General features: G+C 44.1%; 1 protein-coding gene across 1 annotated transcript; it reads left to right on the top strand.

The window, feature by feature from the left end:
• The first annotated feature begins 19,689 nt into the window (after positions 1–19,689).
• LOC134222564 (uncharacterized) lies at positions 19,690–20,262 on the top strand. Its single transcript, XM_062701723.1, has one exon. It carries the CDS (start codon positions 19,690–19,692, stop codon positions 20,260–20,262), a length of 573 nt encoding a protein of 190 aa, XP_062557707.1.
• The last annotated feature ends 1,532 nt before the right edge of the window (positions 20,263–21,794 follow it).

Here is a 21,794-nt window from a genome sequence, read left to right as displayed (position 1 = left end):
AAGGGAGAAGGAAGAAGTGGTGAGGTGAAGAAAGAACTTCTCATTTTTCACTTCTTGCTTCTTTTTGCTAATTCGGCCTAATGGCCATTCGGCCTAATGACCGTTCGGTCTAATGTCCATTCGGCCTAATGACCTTCGGCCAAATGGCCTTCGGCTTAACGGCTTTCGGCCTAATGGCCTGACACCGGATAATGAATGATTCATATCCTTCAAACCCCCTTTATTTCATTGATATCTCACGAAGTGGACGGATTTTGGATTCCCACGGTACTTACTGCTCACTTTTCACTTTCTTCTTCTCACTTTTCACTTCTCATTTCTCTTTTTTCTTTTTTCACTTTTCACTACTCACTTCTCATATAGTTTTTTCAATTCTCAATTCCCACTTCCCACTTCTTACTTTTCACTTCTTGTTTTCACTTCTCATTCTTACTTTATACTTATTTCTTTCCCATTCTTATTTTCCTGTAGTTCACTGTTCATTGTACATCGAATATGAAAATTAGACACGTATTGGCCAAATCATACCGTTACTAAAAATCAGTTCAATTTTTCGCATATTGAGTGCAGCGCTATACATCGCCTTAGAATATTATCCCTCAACAGCTGGGGCCTTGGCCCCCCTAGACTGGGACCCTAATTACGAGTATGCTCTTAGATCAATTTCGCATGAAAAGCAGTCGTGAAAGGAATTTGTGCTTTATTTTTAAAATTAAAATTTCTAAATTATTTCAATAGATATATGCCAGGATCTGGGTATAAATATTTCACAGTCAATGCAGTGAAAAACCTGGATCTCAGTATAATCTGCAGTCGCTTTCATCGCCGCCGTGGTGAGTGCGACTGGGTGCAGCCGAAAAATCATTTCCAACACCGACCATTCAATTTCGCATTCAGCCACTCACAAGTCGCTCTGACCGGCTACTCAGTTCGCGCCTTACCGTATGACTGTGAGTGGCCCATTTAAACGCGTGGTGAATTTTTTCAATTTGCTGGGTGAATGTGTACATTTTGCTGTGGTAAATTTCATCTTCGCGGCGCCGTGGGTGAAATGAGTTCTGTTGTTTACTTTTCTGCCTCTCCGGGAATGTGAGGTTGATTTCAAAGCAGGAAGAAAATAAAAAGATGATATAAAAAAAACATCACCTTCATCCAGTGCTGCCGAAAATTTACAACCTTGGCCAGGATTAATGAATAATCGATAAATTAATCATATTCCACCGAGTTGAACCCACTCTCTCGATGATACGAGCCCGGGTTTCGCATGTCTAATTCAATTAAGTAGGCTCGATTCCAACCGATTCGATTGGGTTAAATGCCAAAGCCTTTCGAGCGTGGAGTGCACTCCGAAGCTGGCAAGTCAAGTGCCGGGTATAGGAATTACGATGGGTGAGTTATGGTGAGTGATGAGATGAGCCAGTTGGGTCAGTTACACGATGGTGCCGAATATGGGTCGAAGAGTCCCACGGTAGGACTTTGGAGTGGGCTGAGCTGCAGCTCGCGCACATGACGAATGATTCACTGTTCACGGTTGATGTTGCGTAGGTTGTTGCTCCCAGTTGGATGCCTCTCCGCCGAGATTAGTAAATTATGGTGGGCGCAATGGATTTAAATTTTCAACGCGCATTAATATCCGAAACATTTAATTAGTGATTTACGATCGTGGGATGCTGGTTACGTGTTTTGTTGTAACATTAATTGGTGGTTGCAATTAGTTATAATTCAAGAAAAGTTAGAGAATTCCAATATTAAATACTGACATACTCTACACCCAGCCAACGAATGGTGTACAATGCTGCATAAAATCCTACCAAATCTGTATAATAACTAGGCTTATTCAAAATTGCTACATTCTTATACAAAAACATGAAAGAATTTTATTTAGGTATTTTAGGAAAAGCTTGCACAAGTTTCGTTATTCATTAGCAGGTCCACATGCCTGTTGTTTCTTTTATCAATGAGATATGATCTGTCATAGTAATACTAAATATTTTCCACTAGTTGGTGACCCTTGGCAAGCTCTTCCTCGGCTATTTATATCTCACGGTTTCGCGATGCTGCCAAACAGTCTGTCATCCACCCATTGTCAAACGATGTGTTACGCTTTTCCCCTGAATGATGCCAAGCCTAGCGCTCGTTGGCGAACTCGCCCATTCATACATCGTCCCATTCATGCTGAAACTGGGAAGCCCAATCTCCTCTGCTCAATCATCGTTCCGCCATCATCAACTACCTACCGATCGCAGCCTCCTCATCCATTGCTCCGTTGCGATTGTCAGAGGAGGAAGATAGCCGCCTGCTTCAGATGTCGGGGATGATGGTCTAAGCACACGTTCATTAATTTTGGCTATGTGTGGGGAAATCCCGAATGGCGCAACTTTGTTATTTCTCCCCTAATTTTTTGAACGCAAATTTTGCTACGGTACATTCGAGCCGGATGTGTTAGTTAGTTCTACCTACCGCCGGTCGACCAACCGAATGAAAGCTCCCTACAACTTTGGAATGGAAGATGGAAGCGAGTGTGAACGTTTGTAGATTTTTACTCTTCCAAACCAGAAAGCTGCTGGAAAAAAAATGTAGCAGAAAAATGATAATAAGTTAGATCAGTTAAGCAGACGGAGCTAATCAAATTATGAACGATGCTAATCGAAACTTTGTGGCTTCATAGCTGATGGATGAAGTAGCCGAACCGAATTCCGAGTGTGTAGCTAATGAAGTGGTTCGACGTCTTAGGGAGGCATGGCAGATTTAGGTTTGATACTTTGTTTCAATATCATGAAAAATAGCGAACATTGTACTGCTTTTTCATTGTTTGACCTTTCGCCAACAGCTATACGTTTCTACAGGTAACTGAGAAGCACTACAAATCTTTTAATGGTTAGAGCTTATTATCAGAGTGACCTCTAATGTACCATGTGATGCAGCTCCAAAGATCACAATTCGGTATTGAGATTATAACATATCTTGAACCTATGATAAAAACTGAGCCTAAATCCAAAATTTTCTGAATTTTGGGGCACGAGAACTATTTTTGACGTAGAACTACGTCTGTCTTTTTTGAGTTCAGTGCGTGTTTTCTCTTGTTTTTGTGTTCTGCATTGCGCGGCCGGTAATAAAGTTAATCAGCTCTGTAACTAATGGGGCAGCCCTCACGTCGGCACACATGAGACTCCTCTCCTCATAACCTCAGGGTCGGCATACCCGCTTGATTCTCTCGTGACCAAGAAAACACCTGAATACTGTTTAGCAACCTTCCCACTTTATTGAGCGCACAGGTACCTTCACTTCTCCCACTTCCTTAATCGTCTATCTCCTACCTCCACACTGTTCGCGTTGCTCCAACTGTCGGCGGGGCCCCTTCTTCGTTCCGCTTCTTCGCCTGCTTTCTCACCGTTATCGCCGCTAACACTTTCACGGACACTTCTGCGGTGTTCTCGACTCCTCCTCGTGCCGTCACGGTTCTATCACGCTCGAGCTGATCGTGGACAGGTTTTACAGCGTCCCGAAACTGATGGCCAAAATGGCGGCGCCCACGAACAAGGCTTCTGGGGATCGGAAATGATGGCTCGAGCGTCGCTTCCGAATCCTCGCACTTCTGGCCGGAATTGTGATCACTGTCAGTTCTGACCCGATCGGAAGGAGATCACAGGTATTACCCACGGTAAGAATTACTACAAAGTAAAAGAGGGGTCCTGAATGGTTTTTCCACTACGTCGCTTCCACTGTCTTACAAACTTTTCTTATAATTTTGGGTGGTTATGATGCTTAGCGCATATTCAAATTTCTTCTTGGTATTGTTTAATATTTATTACACGGAATAAAAACGCGAAAATCTCACACATCTCGAAACGACAGACACACCACTTGTTACAGTTCAGTGCGTGTTTTCTCGTGTTTCAGATTCTCCAGTAAGCAGAGCGATCGGCCGGTCGTCGAAATTTAGTTTTGCTTTGTGCGGAAAGCAAAACGATCGGCCGGTCACCGAAATTTTGTTCTGCTTTGTGCGGGTGAGTAAGTTAATCAGAAAGTGAAAATTTAGTTCGCATCCGTGTAGTGCGGTCGATAATTAAAATATTTAGCGTTTTTCGATTGTTTTTGTTTTAAATCAAACTACACGCCATACACGGCAGACCGTTTACCAAAACGAACCCTCTCACAATCCCTACCCCTTATAACCAACATCCCAGTGATTTCTCGTGGAAGTGCAGATGACTCGTTAACTTCTATCAAAGCGAGTATCACGTCAACAATTTCCTACCTATTCCTTAATTGACCTGCATTCGGATACGGCCGGCGCTGGTATTGCTCACCAGTTCATACACATTGAAGATTATGTTAGTCCCAAACTTCATCTATTGGTTCTCTGTGTAATTACAGCTGGCCTGCCAATAACGGAGTAGCAACCGTGGGCGGTCAATCATGCTCATGCTCATGTTCGTAGAACTACGTCTGTCTTTTCTATATTGGGGTACACTTAACGTTTGCAAAAAATCGAAAAACGTCACGAAAATATTACAGACTTCTAACTTTAATATCTCAGCCGTTTCTCGATGGATTTTCAATTTTCTTGGTCGATCAAGGAAGAGTCAACGCTTTACATCAGATGTACACTGAACATGTTGCTTACGCGGTTTTTACACAAATCGCTTTTTCATGCGATTTTTTTTCACTCGAATTTCGGAAATTCTGCGGTTCATTCAGTCATATATTGGAAATTTTTTTAATTTACGTGGCCGGTACTCCGCGTAAAAACCGACTCCAGTGTAATAATTATGACATGACTAGCAGACCCGACGAACTTCGTTTCGCCTAAAATTGATTTATTCTCTGATTAAGTCTCGAATTATGAATAAATTGATGTTTCCAAAGAAGGGAGGGGTCTCGAACCATCTTAAAAACCTTCCCCGGCCCCCATCTTAAGAACCTTCGCAAGACTCCTCCTGGAGACCTCAAGCAAGCATAGAGTCAGATTAATGCATAAGTTGTAGGGCTTTTAGCTGGTGCAGTTCGTTTCTGCTAACTTACACGCGCGTTTTCTCTCGGAAGCTTCTCGCTTACGTCTATTTATGCCAGTAGAAGGGATCGGAATCTTCTTCGTTGCTGCAGCGGATGCGTTCTGGTGAACTTTCTTCGGGTCGTTTTTGCTGATTCCTAGGGGTCTGCCGGCACGGCAAATGCACGGTGGTGGCACGGCAAATGCTGGGTAAAGCGTACCATTGGTACTTCGCGTACCTGAAGGAATAAAATAGACCCCATCTCGCGGTCCTTAGCCTCTTACCCAGCAACTCCTATCCCTACCTCCCCGCGGTGCTGGCCGGGATACGAGCAACCTTAGGGAAGATCGGGTAACCAACCCCGGTGGGAACTATGGTCGTATGCTGACAGGGAAGGGGGGGTTTGCTCCTCTCCGGAGGTGCAAATCTTATTGAGCGTCTGTTCTCCATGTCAGGATCGGCTCACAACAGCGTCTGTTCTCCATGTTAGGGGCGGCTGATCATCGTCCGAGTGCCAGCGAGGGACTCTAAAGTGAAACTGTGCACCATGGTCCCCCGGCAATAAGGAGGAATGGTCCTCCGGAAATTTAGGGGGTTTGGTGTCAGGCCCTGCAAGCCACCCTTTAAAAAATCATAAGCAACGACCAATCAACAAGAGAGTGCGGACCGGAACCATCGGCGAAGACCACCGCGACGAAAAGGGACTAGCGAGTGGAAACTCCGTTCCGGGGACCGCAAAGCTCTCAGCTTCAGCGGAAGCACACGCCTACTCGCCGGTGTGCTTGAGGACCGTGGATTCGGCATCGTAGTGCTGCAGGAGGTTTGTTGGAAGGGATCAATGGTGCGAACGTTTAGAGGTAATCATATCATCTACCAGAGCTGTGGCATGGCACATGAGCTGGGAACAGCTTTCATAGTGATGGGCGATATGCAAGGCGCGTGATCGGGTGGTGGCCGATCAATGAAAGAATGTGCAGGTTGACGATCAAAGGCCGGTTCTTCAACTTCAGCATAATCAACGTCCATAGCCCATACTCTGGACGCACTGATGATGATAAGGACGCATTTTACGCGCAGCTGGAACGTGAGTAAAATCATCATAGGAGATTTGAACGCTCAGGTTGGCCAAGAGGAGGAGTTTAGACCGACTATTGGAAAGTTCAGCGCTCACCGGCTGACGAACGAAAACGGCCTACGACTAATTGATTTCGCCGCCTCCAAGAATATGGCCATTCGCAGCACCTACTTCCAACACAGCCTCCCGTATCGGTACACCTGGAGATCACCACTGCAGACAGAATCACAAATCGACCACGTTCTGATTGATGGACGGCACTTCTCCGACATTATCGACGTCAGGACATAACGTGGCGCTAACATCGACTCTGACCACTATCTGGTGATGGTTAAACTGCGCCCAAAACTATCCGTCATCAACAATGTTCGGTACCGACGACCGCCGCGGTACGACCTAGAGCGACTGAAGCAACCTGATGTCGCCACTGCATACGCGCAGCATCTCGAGGCAGCGTTGCCGGAAGAGGGTGAGCTCGATGGGGCCCCTCTTGAGGACTGCTGGAGTACAGTAAAGGCAGCCATTAACGACGCAGCGGAGAACAACGTCGGGTATATGGGTCGAAGTCGACGGAACGATTGGTTCGACGAAGAGTGCAGACAGATTCTGGAGGAGAAGGACGCAGCGCGGGCGGTCGCGCTGCAGCAAGGTACCCGGCAGAACGTGGAACGTTATAGACGGAAGCGGAGACAGCAGACCCGCCTTTTTCAGGAGAAGAAACGCCGCCTGAAAGAAGCGGAGTGCGAGAAGATGGAACAGCTGTGCCATTCTCAAGAAACACGCAAGTTCTACCAGAAGCTCAACGCATCCCGCAAAGGCTTCGTGCCGCGAGCCGAAATGTGCCGGGATAAGGATGGGAGCATCTTGACGGACGAACGTGTGGTGATCGAAAGGTGGAAGCAGCACTACGAGGAACATCTGAATGGCGCTGAGAGTACAGGCAGTGAAAGTCAAGGCGGCGGATGAGATGACTACGTCAGTTCAGCGGACGATGGAAGCCAACCAGCCCCCACCTTGAGGGAAGTTAAGGATGCCATTCAACAGCTAAAGACCAATAAAGCAGCTGGTAAGGATGGTATCGGAGCTGAGCTCATCAAGATGGGCCCGGAAAAGCTGGCCACTTGCCTGCACAAACTGATAGTCAGAATCTGGGAAACCGAACAGCTACCGGAGGAGTGGAAGGAAGGGGTTATATGCCCCATCTACAAGAAAGGCGACAAACTGGAGTGTGAGAACTTTCGAGCGATCACCATCCTTAATGCCGCCTACAAAGTGATATCCCAGATCATCTTCCGTCGTCTGTCACCATTAGTGAACGAGTTCGTGGGAAGTTATCAAGCCGGCTTCGTTGACGGCCGCTCGACAACGGACCAGATCTTTACTGTACGGCAAATCCTTCAAAAATGCCGTGAATACCAGGTCCCAACGCACCATCTGTTCGTTGATTTCAAGGCGGCATACGACAGTATAGACCGCGTAGAGCTATGGAAAATTATGGACGAGAACAGCTTCCCTGCGAAGCTTACCAGACTGATCAAAGCAACGGTGGATGGTGTGCAAAACTGTGTGAAGATTTCGGGCGAACACTCCAGTTCGTTCGAATCGCGCCGGGGACTAAGACAAGGTGATGGACTTTCGTGCCTGTTGTTCAACATTGCGCTAGAAGGTGTTATGCGGAGAGCCGGGTGTAACAGCCGGGGTACGATTTTCAACAGATCCAGTCAATTTATTTGCTTCGCGGATGACATGGACATTGTCGGCCGAACATTTGCAAAGGTGGCAGAACTGTACACCCGCCTGAAACGTGAAGCAACAAAAGTTGGACTGGTGGTGAATGCGTCAAAGACAAAGTACATGCTTGTGGGCGGAACCGAGCGCGACAGGGCCCGCCTGGGAAGCAGTGTTACGATAGACAGGGATACCTTCGAGGTGGTCGAGGAATTCGTCTACCTCGGATCCATGCTAACGGCTGACAACAACGTTAGTCGTGAAATACGAAGGCGCATCATCTGTGGAAGTCGGGCCTACTACGGGCTCCAGAAGAAACTGCGGTCGAAAAAGATTCGCCACCGCACCAAATGTGTCATGTACAAGACGTTAATAAGACCGGTTGTCCTCTACGGACATGAAACATGGACAATGCTCGAGGAGGACTTGCAAGCACTCGGAGTATTCGAGAGACGGGTGCTTAGAACCATCTTTGGCGGTGTGCAAGAAAACGGTGTGTGGCGTCGAAGAATGAACCATGAGCTCGCCCAACTCTACGGCGAACCCAGTATCCAGAAGGTAGCTAAAGCCGGAAGGGTACGATGGGCAGGGCATGTTGCAAGAATGCCGGACAGCAACCCTGCAAAGATGGTGTTCGCTTCCCATCCGGCAGGTACGAGACGACGTGGAGCGCAGCGAGCGAGATGGGCAGACCAGGTGCAGAACGACTTGGCGAGCGTGGGGCGTATTCGAGGATGGAGAGATGCGGCCTCGAACCGTGTATTGTGGCGTCAAATTGTTGATTCAGTGTTATCTGTATAGATGTAGACTAAATAAATGAAAATGAAATAGGTGTCTGCCGGAGTAGGAGTACACACAAAGTCCGACGCAACTCACGTGAAGGAATAATAATTATCTTCTATACAGAGTGTATGTAATTAAGAGTGGCGACTCTGTCAGAATTGGAACAAAATTCATCTGTCATTCCCAAACAAAATCTTGTTCCAAACGAGCAGGAGACCTGTCAATTGGGTCCTAAAATGAAGAATCGATATTCGATTTTCTTTCAGGGAACGATGAAGGTAATCATCCTGAACGTGTCAGTTTTTCTTTCGACTCAAAAATCGAAAAGAACATTGTTTAATTTAAAATTGAAAAATAGATGAAAAATGCTTCCTCGGTCTTGTCTCGGTCTTGTTTGACGTACGGATTCAAACGCACTAGCAAAACACCGCAGGGCACTTGACTCAACCTTTGACAGTTAATATATGGGGCTGACGTTTTGGGCTGATGGTTCATTCGTTCTGAAATGTTGCCCAGCCCAAAATTTGCCTTAAAATGTCTTAAACACTAAAATATTATTTTTACTGATTTAGAATTTTACCAGAATTTTTATATCTGTAATGAGCCACCAGCGGTTTATACTGACTTAGTAGCGGGTGCAAAGTCTCTGTTCCAGTGTGTTCTTTTCTTCCAGAAATCTCTTCTTGAATTTTTCGAAGTTCCCCGAAAATTTATTCAAGAATTCCCCGGGAATTCGTTTTGGAATTCTCAAGCTATTCTACCGAAAAATCTGTCAAGAACTGTTCCATGTGTGGTAGAGGAATACTTGTAGTAAATATAGTCATGTATAAGAAATAATAATAGTCCGCAAAATACATTGGATGTTTCTTACCGTGCTTAGCTTCACGAATGGTCCAATGCACCGAGTTCACCATTGACGTTTGAGACGGGCGCTGTTTACTAAGAATGAACACCTTTTCATTCATCGAGTTCATGCAAGTGTTCATTTTTAGTAAACAGCGCCCGTCTCAAACGTCATTGTGTTCATTCGGTGCATTGGACCATCGCACTCTTCAGTATCGTTCCGATAAACAATACCGTGAACGCGTTCCATTGGAATTTGGAACTGTCACTCTCTCGAGAACGGGAGATAAGGGAAGATCCATTAATTACGTAACGCAAAAATTGGGCATTTTCAACCCCCCCTCCCCCCTATGTCACACTTTTTGTATGAAATATCTGAAATTTTTGTATGGATCGTCACACTTCGCTCAACCCCCCCTCCCCCCTCTGAGCGTTACGTAATTTGTGGACGTTCCCTAAGAGAGTAAAAAGTGGAAATGAGTAATATTTGACTCGACAGGGTGAACGAGATCAAGGAATGGGAAGGAGTCGGCAGTTAGTCGGAGATAGTTGAACTAGGAATGGGCGTTTTTCGGAAAAATATCGATACTGCCGAATCGATGTTTTTATTGTCGAAAAATCGATGCCGAAAAATATCGGCGTTGAAACATCGATATTCCGATATATCGATACGCCCGAAAAATTAAAAGCACGAGCAAAAAAAAAAAAAAACAGGGTTAGTTTAGATTTTTCATTTCAGGTCATCGAATCGCACATCAAAGTTTCGCTGTTTCGCAGTTTTTAACAGATTGTGCCTAATGTGCTATATTTTTGGAATTCAAAAAATCGAAATCCGATATCCGCTAGAAAAAATCGATACAGTCAAATATCGAACTTAAAAAAATCGATACGAAATATCGATTAATCGGAGCGAAAATATCGATCCCCGATATATCGTATCGGTATCGCCCATTCCTAAGTTGAACGCAACGGATGTGTTGCGAATTTGTTGTTTGTAACAAACTGGCATTCGGCTGGTTTTGCTGGTTACCACACCATGATATTTCTTTTTCAGGAATATTTTTCGAAGCAATTTCTGTGGGAGTATCCGAAGGAGTTCCCAAATGATTTCCTGGGGTATTTTCTGAAGTAACTTCTGAAGAAGTTCGTTATGGAGTTCCTGGGGTGACATTGCGCATCTCGAATCGAATCACTCGATTCGTACGTTTTTGCATTCGTTTCGAAAAAAATGCGGCATTATGTATTTCATTCGACTTCATTCAGTCGCAGTACAAGATTTCGAATGGTGCTGTACTAGCTCAATCGAGTTTGTTCTGTCAAACGAAATGTAAACAGAGAGAATAGAGATAGCTTTCTCCGTGTTTATCATGCCGCCCACTGGAGAGACAACCTTCAGCGCATTGCGAATGAGAGTAAACAAAGAGAATAAGAGTAATTTCATCTGCGTGTAGCATGTTGCCTGTTGGAAAGGCATCCTTCATGGCATGAATTGGCAGTTAATTTATAAACAAGCAAATCGTGCTCAATGACTATAAAAGCAATATTATTTATTGCGCAGTTGAAACCGATTAAAACATTATGCCGATACGACATGTTTTATAAATTGAGATATAGTTACGACACAAATTATAAGTTTTAATAAATTATAAGCAACTCGGCCGTACGAAAACTATTCTGTTTTTGTTAAATGTCTTGGCTGTGCAGTGTGCATGGCTTTTCTAAAGCATTTGTTTAGTTTGATTGCTCTAATTGTAATCAAGTGTCGGTCTTCCACCGTCATTGGTCGTCTGAGTACACGCGACCGCATGCGTAGAGCAATCAAACTCATTAAATGCTTTAGCATTTATTATATTTACTCGAGTTTATGCCACATATCCAATTTTGAGCTAAATAATTTAAAGCTAAAAAAGGATTCGATAATAAATTACTTTGATGTTTCCATGTGTTTTAGTTAGATGCACTTGGATCATCTTTTGCGCGTTTTTCTTTTAATTTAACTCAGCTATTTATACGTAGATTTTTGAATATATACGTTTTTACGCAGATTTTCCTCATAGATTTTTCACGCGGTTAATCGAAATTGTCAAGAAATACGTGAAAACTGCAAAAAAAACGATTTTAGTTGAAGTCGTTTTTACGAGGATTTCGGGATAATTAGAGATTGCATATTGTCTGGAAACTATAAAAGTAGGTATGTATACACACTCAGTTTTTAATTCTGTAGCTCGGCAAAAATCCGCACAGCCGTGCGCCAGCAAAATAAATAACTGATATTCCGGCAAAAATAGCGTTTGTTAGCTGATTTTCGGCAAATTATTTGCTGATTATCAGCAATTTTGACAGAAATCTCGGCAAAAAACATGTTTACTGGGGCACGGCTGTGCGATTCTCGGTAAAAGTTTAACATTTTGCTTAGATCCCGCTAAAAAAAATTAAGTGTGTACTAATGACATTCTTTCCTTCAAGATACAATAATGAAACATTTATACTCTTCCCGTAGAGAAATAATAACAAATTTTTTTTTTAATCTTTCGTTTATTTGGAAGGCTCATTTGCCGTGAAGCGTTACGGAGCCGAAATCAAGTTTTACAATACTTTCTTGATTCTTATACATAGTGTTAGTTTTGGGGAACCGAAAGACTCGCGGTTTGGTCGAGGTTAGGGAATACAATAATACAGTAGGAAAGGAAAGGATTTTAGGGTACTTAAGTAATTACGATGCTGATGCTCACAAAATTGACATTCTTCGCGATGTTTCGCATCTGTAACGGGCTAAAAAACTTTTGGGAGACAACAACGAGAGGAAGACTTACGGAAGGGATTAACGACAGGCATTGAAATGGACAACAAGAGGAAAACATTCGTAATGGGGAACAAAAGACAAAAGGAAGGGCAGACTAAGGTTACAGTCTTACATCAGCAACTTTCAAAAATTGGTGGACCAGGGACATGTACTCGAGATCAAGGCCCGACAACACTTCCCTAATAGGCTTTGGTTGTTTTCCTCGGACCCGGAGATGTTCAGTTAGCGCAGATCTGGGGCCACGATGCTCCTCGCACGCCCACACGACATGATCGATGTCCTGATAATCCTCGCCGCAAACACAGAGATTTCCTTCCGAGAGCCCCACCCTGAAAAGATGTGCATTTAATGTGTAGTGATTGGACATTAGACGACACATGGTTCGAATGAAGTCTCGTCCCATATTCAATTTTTTGAACCATGGACGCTTCGACACCTGCGGGCGAATTGAATACAGCCATCTACCCAACTCCCCATTTGTCCATTTCTGTTGCCAGCTGTTCAAGGTTTCCTGACGAATGTGAAAAATTCATCAAAGGTGATTTTCCGATCGTAAATATCACCTTCCATAGCGCCCACCTTAGCCAAAGAGTCCGCTTTCTCATTTCCCGGGATCGAGCAATGAGAAGGGACCCAAGCCATGGTGATTGTGTAAGACCGTTGTGATAAGGCACTCAAAGCTTTCCGTATCCCATTCATAAGATACGCTGAGTGCTTAACCGGTTTCATTGACCGAACAGCCTCCAAGGAACTTAGACTGTCGGTGAAAATGAAAAAGTGGTCAGGAGGTAGGGATGCGATTTGCTCGAGTGAATAGTGTATAGCTGCTAGCTCAGCAGTATACACGGAACAAGGCTCTTTGAGCTTAAAGTAGGCGCTATGAAAAACGTTGAAAACACCGAAACCAGTGGAGTCATCAATTTTTGACCCGTCTGTAAAAAAGCTTCTCTCCTCACTGGCGTGCCCGTATTTGCTTGCAAATAATGGAGGTATGACCTCCGCACACAGAAAGTCTGGTATTCCATAAACCTCCTGCTTCATGGACAGATCAAAAGTAACAGAGGAACTGTAAGGGTCGAAGAAGTTAGCACGATTGGTATCTACCGAAGAAGGGCTTACCTCCAGCGTTATGTACCAGTGGTAAATACTCATGAATCGAGATTGAGGGTTTTGTTCGAGCAGCTTCTCGAAGTTGTCAATGACCAATGGATTGAGAACCTCACAGCGGATGAGGAAATAATAACAAATATAATGAAAAACTTTCAGCAAGAAATGACTCTCGAACAACATTCGAAAGCTATAAAGGTGACGAGTGATTTTCATTCGACTTGAGACGTTTTTCAGTGTGCTATCAAGTTTCCATAAAGCCAAAACATCTCGTTATTTTTGTACCTCCTCGAGCATACTCGCACGATGAGTCGTTTTCGAGATCGAATCGAAAGCCGTAATGCCAAACATGTTCGACTCGATAGAATTACGATCGAATCGAGATGCACAATGCCATCCCTGGTTTGAGTCCCAGGAGGATTTCTTTCGATAAATTCTGATGGATTCCTGAAGAAATTCTCGGAGGAATACCAAAGATAGGCAAAAACTGTTCCGAATTACTAAAAGCCATGAAAACAAATCATTTTCTAGTTTCCCTCCGAGTATTGTACGTAGCACTTTTCGCTCGAAAACCCCGAAAGCTCTCCTGTAGGCCTCTTTTAACGCCCATGTTTCATGTCCATAAAGAACAACTGGTAGAATCAGAGTTTTGTATAGAGCAAATTTCGTTTCCGTCTGCATGCTGCGGGACCAAAGCTGGTTACGTAATCCGTAAAAGGCCCTATTCGCAGCACCAATACCATAGATATAATAATCAAGATGTTGGGTTCCGAACAAATTAGTACTTATTTTATGGTTCCAATGTACTAAGATTTCGGTACCCAGCTGGGTACTCGTGGTACCCAGTGAATAAAAGCAATCGACTTGAGTTTAAACTTGTTCTAATTTTTCATTGTCGCCATGGTATCCTCGTATTTTGAAAGTTTTTTTTTCGCTTTGATTCAGGGGAAATAGGCACAACGCATCGAAATACCTCAGAATCACATTGCTAATTGCAAATACATCGAGAAGGGTTTCCAATAAGCAGACAAAACCACATTGACAAAAATATTTATTTTCTCAGGAATGAGGATCTTTGCCAACCTGTTACGTACATTATCTAGAGAACTGGGTTCTGATGCCTTGACGTGGCACCGGCATAGATTTTTCCTGTCAAACTATTGTTTTGGCTACAGGTACAGCCTTTTCGAGTAAAAAACTAAATAATTTGATTGAGCCTAAGCTTGAGGATTGTCCAGCGTGACTTGTAACTATGCTAAATGACAACAAAGCAGATATAAAATCGTTTCATGCGTCGATTTCTATAGATAATCGAGAGGAATTGTAACCAGTTTTTACCCTTCCTACACCCAAGAAGCGTATTACGATCACTTGAAACTTGAATTTTTATCTGAGCTCGACGTGTGTGTACGTTACACAAAATGTCTTCAATATCAAAGCCGTTTGAGTTTTTTTTTCCGGGCCCGAAGATGAGGCTTGGGGAGTATTCTGAAATGGGTCTGTTAGGTGATATCTGCTGGGTCCTACGAGTAGCCTCCCATGGGCGCCACAATCAGTTTAATGACTCTTTCGGTGAAGTTTCATTAAGTAAAGACAGATGTTTGATTGTTTTCTTGTGCGTGGAGCCTGGCGACTTAGTACTCAATGCAGTACACTGATATTCCCAATTCTCAACGCTATCCGCTGAGTGAGTGCCGCTTTCTCTAACTCTAGACATAGGCTTTCGTCATGAACGCAATGCAATGGAACGATGGCGGTGACGACAGGATTTGACAGTTACCTCATATTTTCTGTAAAATCAAGCCGTTACCATCACCGTTCCGTTGCATTGTGTACGGGGTTTTATTCTTGCTGAAGCATCCACGTTTGCGAAGGCCAATGCAAACTGCTTCTCGTTAGTCGACCTGCTCCAATCAGTCTTCATTGCACTTCCAGGCCATTCCTACCTATGGACATCCTCGTGGGAATCACCGCAAAATTACCCGCAACAACCTAAATTCAACGAAATCATCGTGCAATCGGCTACGTGTCGATCTGCATCGTAATACACCACCAGGTACTTTTCTATGTGCTCCTGCGACCTTCTGTCGCACCGGGGTCGTGGAATAAGGGCCGATGTCCACGTAGCAGTTTTTAAAGCTGCGTGTGCACTACCAGGCATTGAAAAAAATCAGATCATGAGTAAAAATCGACTAAATTCATGCCAACTTGATGCTCTACTGCGGCCCAATCGCTGATGCTTTCTAGATCGTTGAAATTTGGCGTTCGTTGATTCAATGTTTAAAGATCTTCACCGCTCACCAATGGGCAAAAGCTGAGCGAGGCAAATCACTTGGTAACCTAACAATGAGTGTTGTTACCATACGCTGTTAGAAAAATCTTTTCAGACATTAGGAAAATGAAGTCCGCTATGAGAATGGAGCTCTGAAACATTGCATGGGAGGCTTTAATATTTTCTTTCCTCCATCCCAGCAACTTGAAAGCAGAGTGAATAAAGCAGAACACCTGATGTGTGTTTGGTTTTATTCCAGTAGAACAAGTGTAACACAAATGCTCCAGTCGTAGCTTCCCTGGATACCATTACCAAGTTTGGCTTGGCGAACTCTGTTGCTCGTTGTTTACGCAGCAACGATCGCTCATAATCGTTGGTTGGTATCCATCTGAGCAAGGCTGTCCAGTGTCCACTCACTGGCATAGGATGCTAAGATTTAATTAGATCAATGCTCATCCGCTTCACTCACGCTTTCAATGCCTGCACGACCAGTGTTTCAAGAGCATCATTCTACTCTCAGATTTAAAACAGCATGCATTGATTTCATCCTTATTTTTGGGATTTTTACAAATCTCAATTTTTATAAATCTCAGCATGCAAGATTTATTCTGGGATTTAATCATAGGGATTCAATCTCTGCGTTTGTGTACCTGTCAATCTAAGTGCTTCTCAACCTTTAATCTCTGGATAAAATTTGATAACGCCTGATCAACAACACAGAGGTTGCATTCGCTTGTTCTAATCAACATTCCAATAATAATTTAAAAAGGCTGCGTTGAATTTGGTTATAGATCTACAGAAATTCGCCAATTTAAGGTTTTAACTTCCAACATTTAAATAGGTTTATCCATTTATGTGGACCAAACAATACATTGGAAAAGATAGATTCAACAGATCGATAAAGAAGATTTTGATATCGATGAACCTAAACGGATCCCACGAAGGGTTCAACCAATAGCTAAACCAGCTTTTCTTTTTATGGCAGTAAAAGCAGATTTACATAAGGTATAGCAAAAATGTCGTTTTATTCAGTTAAAGTTACCTAAGTTAAAGCCAAACCGACTTGAAGTCTAGAAAGTCTTTCATTTGTCTCAATATTAGAAAACGCTCCAGCAAAGGACTGGCTATCTGATTATTTAAGAACGCAGAATATATGAAATAGAACAAAGGTTTCGGCTTTCTCGTATATTTAGATTTTTTATTATGTTTCCAGCTGTTTTTTGGTGCAGGGAGATGTAGCCAAACTGTTCCACGACATTACTGTTTTGAGAGCCGCACTCGCTGTCGCTTGAGGGCTAGTTTTTGACTGGCTGGAGATTAGTGATTGTTCTGTATAAGGCTCAAACCAATAACCGTAGAATTTAGTCTAAAAATTGTACAGCACAAAATGAGTTATAACACTGTAAGTATCAGACCAGGGCTAATACCTTAAATATTTGGGAGCACGTGGATGCGGCTTGTCTTTATTTTGAAAGGGAAAACAAAATTTAAAGTTAATGAATATTAGATGAAGTGGAAGAAAACTTTCAAACTTACTTTTTTACAAGGCCATAGGTAGAACAACAATGACGTTTAAATCACTCGGAAGACTAGATTTCCCACATATAAGGCTAGAGGACAAGGATTGAATCCCAGGATTCAATCATCCCTTGTGATTTATAGAAAAGCAATGCTTGCCAGGATTGGGATCAATTGCGGGAGTAAGATTAGTTTCGATCTCATTTTTTGAATCCCAGCAGCTCCTAGAGTGAGATTTTTTGAAGACTGTGCACGACTACATTCGATGCTGGGTACCTTGTGTGGACTCAATGTTACCGCAGCTTAAAAAACGCTTCGTGGGCATCGGCCATAAATCAGAGAGGTTCAGTGCCAATAAATTTGTTATTTCAAAGAATGATTTCAAACCCTTTATAACTCCTCTCGCTCACACGGCCAGAGATCCGGGAGAGAAGAGGCATTCTGCGCACATTTCGGAAGCTGCCGTTGGTCACATCAGCAGCTTGGGGTACATGCCGGTTCTATTCTGGGACTACGCAATCTGTGGCCATACATAGGTTTATATACCGCACGCTGTCGTTGGCCTTGGTTTGTCGTTGGAAAACTTCAGCAAGTTCCTAGCTGGGATCCAAAATTTTTAGCTTATAACAATAAATAGTTACGTAAATTTTCAAAGGTATTCTCTGCTACGCTCGCCAAATGCCTTCATTGAGCTGAAAAATAAAATTATTAGTTATTAAATTCAAATGAATATTTAAATCACTTGCTTAGAAACATCCAACTTTCAATTTCCGTAGATTATGTTCTGTACGCTGCAAAACAGCTCAATGAAGTGTTGCTATGACAGCAGTGCTAAATCTTGGTTCAAAGACCATCCATAGCTTACATACTGCATACTGCAATGCAGTGTCGTAGCCATAAAATTGGTCCGGGGGGGGAGGGCGGTTTTTCCGAACAAATTTTTTTACGAAAAAAAAATTCTTCTAAAAATGTTGTCTCTGGGGGGGGGGTTATGTCCAAAACCACCCCCGTGGCTACGCCACTGCTGCAATGACATTTCTGGGTACCGAGGATCGTTCATAGCATACCGAACCACAAAAAATCACCATATTGATTGTTGGCAATACGTCTTTTCACATCACGGGAAACGTCACTGTCACGTGTCACAAGCGTTCAAAGGTAAACAAATTCTTCAACAACTTCAAACACATCCCCATCAAGCACTACCTCAGTACCAACACCACTAGGTCTTCCTCTATCTCTACCTGCCACCATGTACTTTGTCTTGGTAAAGTTAATGGTTAAGCCTATCCTCGCCGTCTCCCTCTTCAGTGGGACAAAAGCCTCCACTACTGCTCTGCTATCGATTCCAATAAAGTCGATGTCGTCCGCAAAGCCCAGGAGCATATGCCACCGTGTGTTGATGGTGCCGTTCCTCTGCACGCCAGATATCCTAATAACGCTTTCGAGTGCAATGTTGAACAATAAACTCGAAAGTGCATCACCCTGCTTCAATCCGTCTAACGTCACAAACGTCTGTAATCAGAATACTTGATTTCGAGCCATCCAGTGTTGCACGTATCAGTCTAATCAGTTTTGTGGGGTTTGGGTAAGTCGCCATCAGCGTGCGATTATACATTAACACCTCAGCGTGTCGATCAGTGCGCAGCAAGCCAAGACTCGGCCTCTTCTGGTCAGACCTCCGTGGCGTGCACACGCACCCACGGAGAGCTGCTGTCATAACAATTCGCTCCGGCCATTTGGGGCCACACATTTTGGCGATCCTGCCAAGTTATTTGTTGGATCCTGAGGCTTATTTCAAAAGGTGAGTTGAATTTAATTTGTTTATGTGCTAATGTGTTGAAATATTTGATGATTAAAAAACACAAGGCAATGGGCTTGTAATGCTACAAAGTGCGTCTGGAAGAACGCTGCAAAATGGATTGAATTCTAAGTTCTATAATGGAATATAGGTTAGCATGTCGGTTCAATTCCAAGCCAGCACGGTTCTCCCACAGACGGTCGCGCTCAAAGTTGTCAACGATCACGGGAAGTCTTTCGAAGCAAGAGCGTTGTTGGATTCGGGTTCAATGTCGAACTTCATATCATCAGAGCTTGCCAATCTCCTTCTCGAGCAGCACAAGTCAGACAAAAGTGGTTGCAGCAACTTGATTGTAACTAAATCTGGTCACATATGAGTTGCAGTAACCTTTGTGCAATATGTGTGCTGCTAGGGTTGCCATCTCTCAATCCAATGTTGATGTATCCGTTGAAGGAATTGGTCAATCCCATCGCAAGTTGCATCGTGCCATAGCCACCACAGTCCGTTCAAGAGTAGGAACTTTCTCCACTAAACTTCATTTCTTCGTTATCGACCACCCCACCGCCAATTTGCCTACCGTTGAAGTCAAGCTTTCTTCCTGCAAACTCCCCAAGGTCGAATTAGCCGATCCGTTATTCTATGCCCCGAACAAAATCGACCTCGTCATTGGTGGCGAAGTATATTGGGATCTTCACACGGGCAAGAAACTTTCCCTGGGTCCTGGCTTGCCCTACCTCATCGAAAGTCATTTCGGTTGAACCTTATATGGCTCGACATCACCAGAATCTGTCGGGTCAACTATCCAGTTCTGACGCCCAACTGGATGCCACTCTACAAAGGTTTTGGGAAATTGAGACGATTCCCAAACAATCCGCACACTCCGCTTCCGAAAAGATTTGTGAAGCATTCTACGCTAAAACCACGTCCATATATCCAAGTGGGCGATACATCGTTCGCCTACCCAGAACAGAAAATCCCCAAATCGAATTGGGAGAGTCAGAGTTGATTGCAGAGCGTCGATTCCTCGCTTTAGAACGCCGTCTAGAGCGAGATCCCAACATCAAGTTCGCTTACCATCAGTTTATGGATGATTACGAACGTCTTGGGCATATGAGACGGCTCGATGAACCGGTTGACAATACCAAGCTGCACTGTTACCTTCCCCACCATCCGGTATTTAAGCTCTCAAGTACCACCACGAAGACTAGGGTAGTGTTTGATGCTTCGTGTCAAACAACGTCAGGCAGCACACTCAATGACATTCTCCTTGTCGGACCGGTCCTTCAAGACGATCTTTTGTCGCTCGTTATTCGATTTTCTTCCACCGCATCGTCCTAAATGGGGACATCGAAAGGATGTACCGGCAAGTACTCCTTCATGAAGAAGACCAACCGCTACAGCGTATCAAATGGCGTAGTAATCTATTCGAGCCGATAGCCACATACCAGCTACGGACCGTAACCTACGGTATAGTCTCCGCCCTTTATCTCGCCACGCTATATCCGCGCCCAATCCACCAGTGAGGTGGGTGTGAAGCTCCTGGCTTCGAAATCGAAACTTTCGCCACTCGCTGCTCGACATACTATAGCCAGACTGGAACTGTGTGCAGCTCATCTTTCGACGCAGCTGTACAAAAAGGTTGCGTCATCTCTCAAGACCGTTCCACCGGCCTTTTCCTGGTCCGACTCTACCACAGTGATCCGGTGCCTCCGTTCATCCCCAGGTTGTTGGAAAACGTTCGTAGCAATACGCATAAGCCAAATTCAAGCAACGACTACTATTGAAAGGTGGAATCACGTAGCGGGCACTGATAACCCCGCGGACGACATTTCCAGGGGACTGGATGCAGCTGATCTTCTCAACAAAACACGGTAGTGGAATGGCCCATCGTGGTTGAAGCTATCTCCAGATCAATGGCCTGCCGGGATAATTTCTGCAGCTGAATTATCGGAAGTCACCCACGAAACCTGCAAAATTCCCATCGTTGCCATGACCTACGTTCAACTATCGTTCAACGATGAACTGTTCCTCAGATACTCAAGTTTTTCGGCACTCCGCCGTACTGTTGCATGGTCGCTGCACTACCTCCAAGTCCTGCGTGACCATGCAATCGCTCGTCGCTGTTCTCCTGTAAAAATAAATAAACCAGCACTGTCTGTATCTGCTACTACACCACTCAGCTCTGAAGAACTCCAATCCGCCGATCGAATGCTGTGTCGCTTGGCACAGCGCGAAAGCTTTCCTGAAGAACACAGCGATCTGTCCGCTGGTATGCTTGTTTCCAAATCCAGTCCGTTGAAGTGGTTGAACGGTGGACGCCTCCATAATGCCGATTTATCGGAACAAATAAAACACCCTATTGTCTTTTGTGCCAAACATCCACTGGCACTCCTTGCTGTTCAGTACCATAATACGCTACTTCACGCTGGGCCACAATGAATGTTGGCTAGTCTACGTCAAAAATTCTGGATACTGGGCGCAAGAAATCTCGCCAGAGGCGTCTACCATCAGTGCATTACTTGCTTTCGCAAACCAAATTAGATCCAGCAAACCGTCGCCGATCGTCCAGTTTCGCGCGTTACTCCGACGCGGCCTTTCTCTGTTTGTGACGTAGATTATTGCGGATCTTTTTACGTCAAGTCACCGATCCGGAAACGTGGTCCAACGAAGGACGAATCAACGATGTGTACCCAACAAACAATTTTAGCTGAATAAGCTAGAATCTAGCTAGTTTCACCTCGCGGCTAACGTCATTATCACATGTAATGAGTGTTTCAAAATATATGAATTAGTCGACGACCTCAAATCGCATCCTATCCATTTCCACCTCGGGACCAACAGCGTTTGGACTGCCACGTTCTCTGCCAGCC

The sequence above is a fragment of the Armigeres subalbatus genome, chromosome 3, assembly GCF_024139115.2.
Source record: "Armigeres subalbatus isolate Guangzhou_Male chromosome 3, GZ_Asu_2, whole genome shotgun sequence".
Lineage (NCBI taxonomy): Eukaryota > Metazoa > Arthropoda > Insecta > Diptera > Culicidae > Armigeres > Armigeres subalbatus.
Note: the sequence above shows the minus strand (reverse complement) of the source record. Positions and strands in the feature narration are given on the sequence as shown.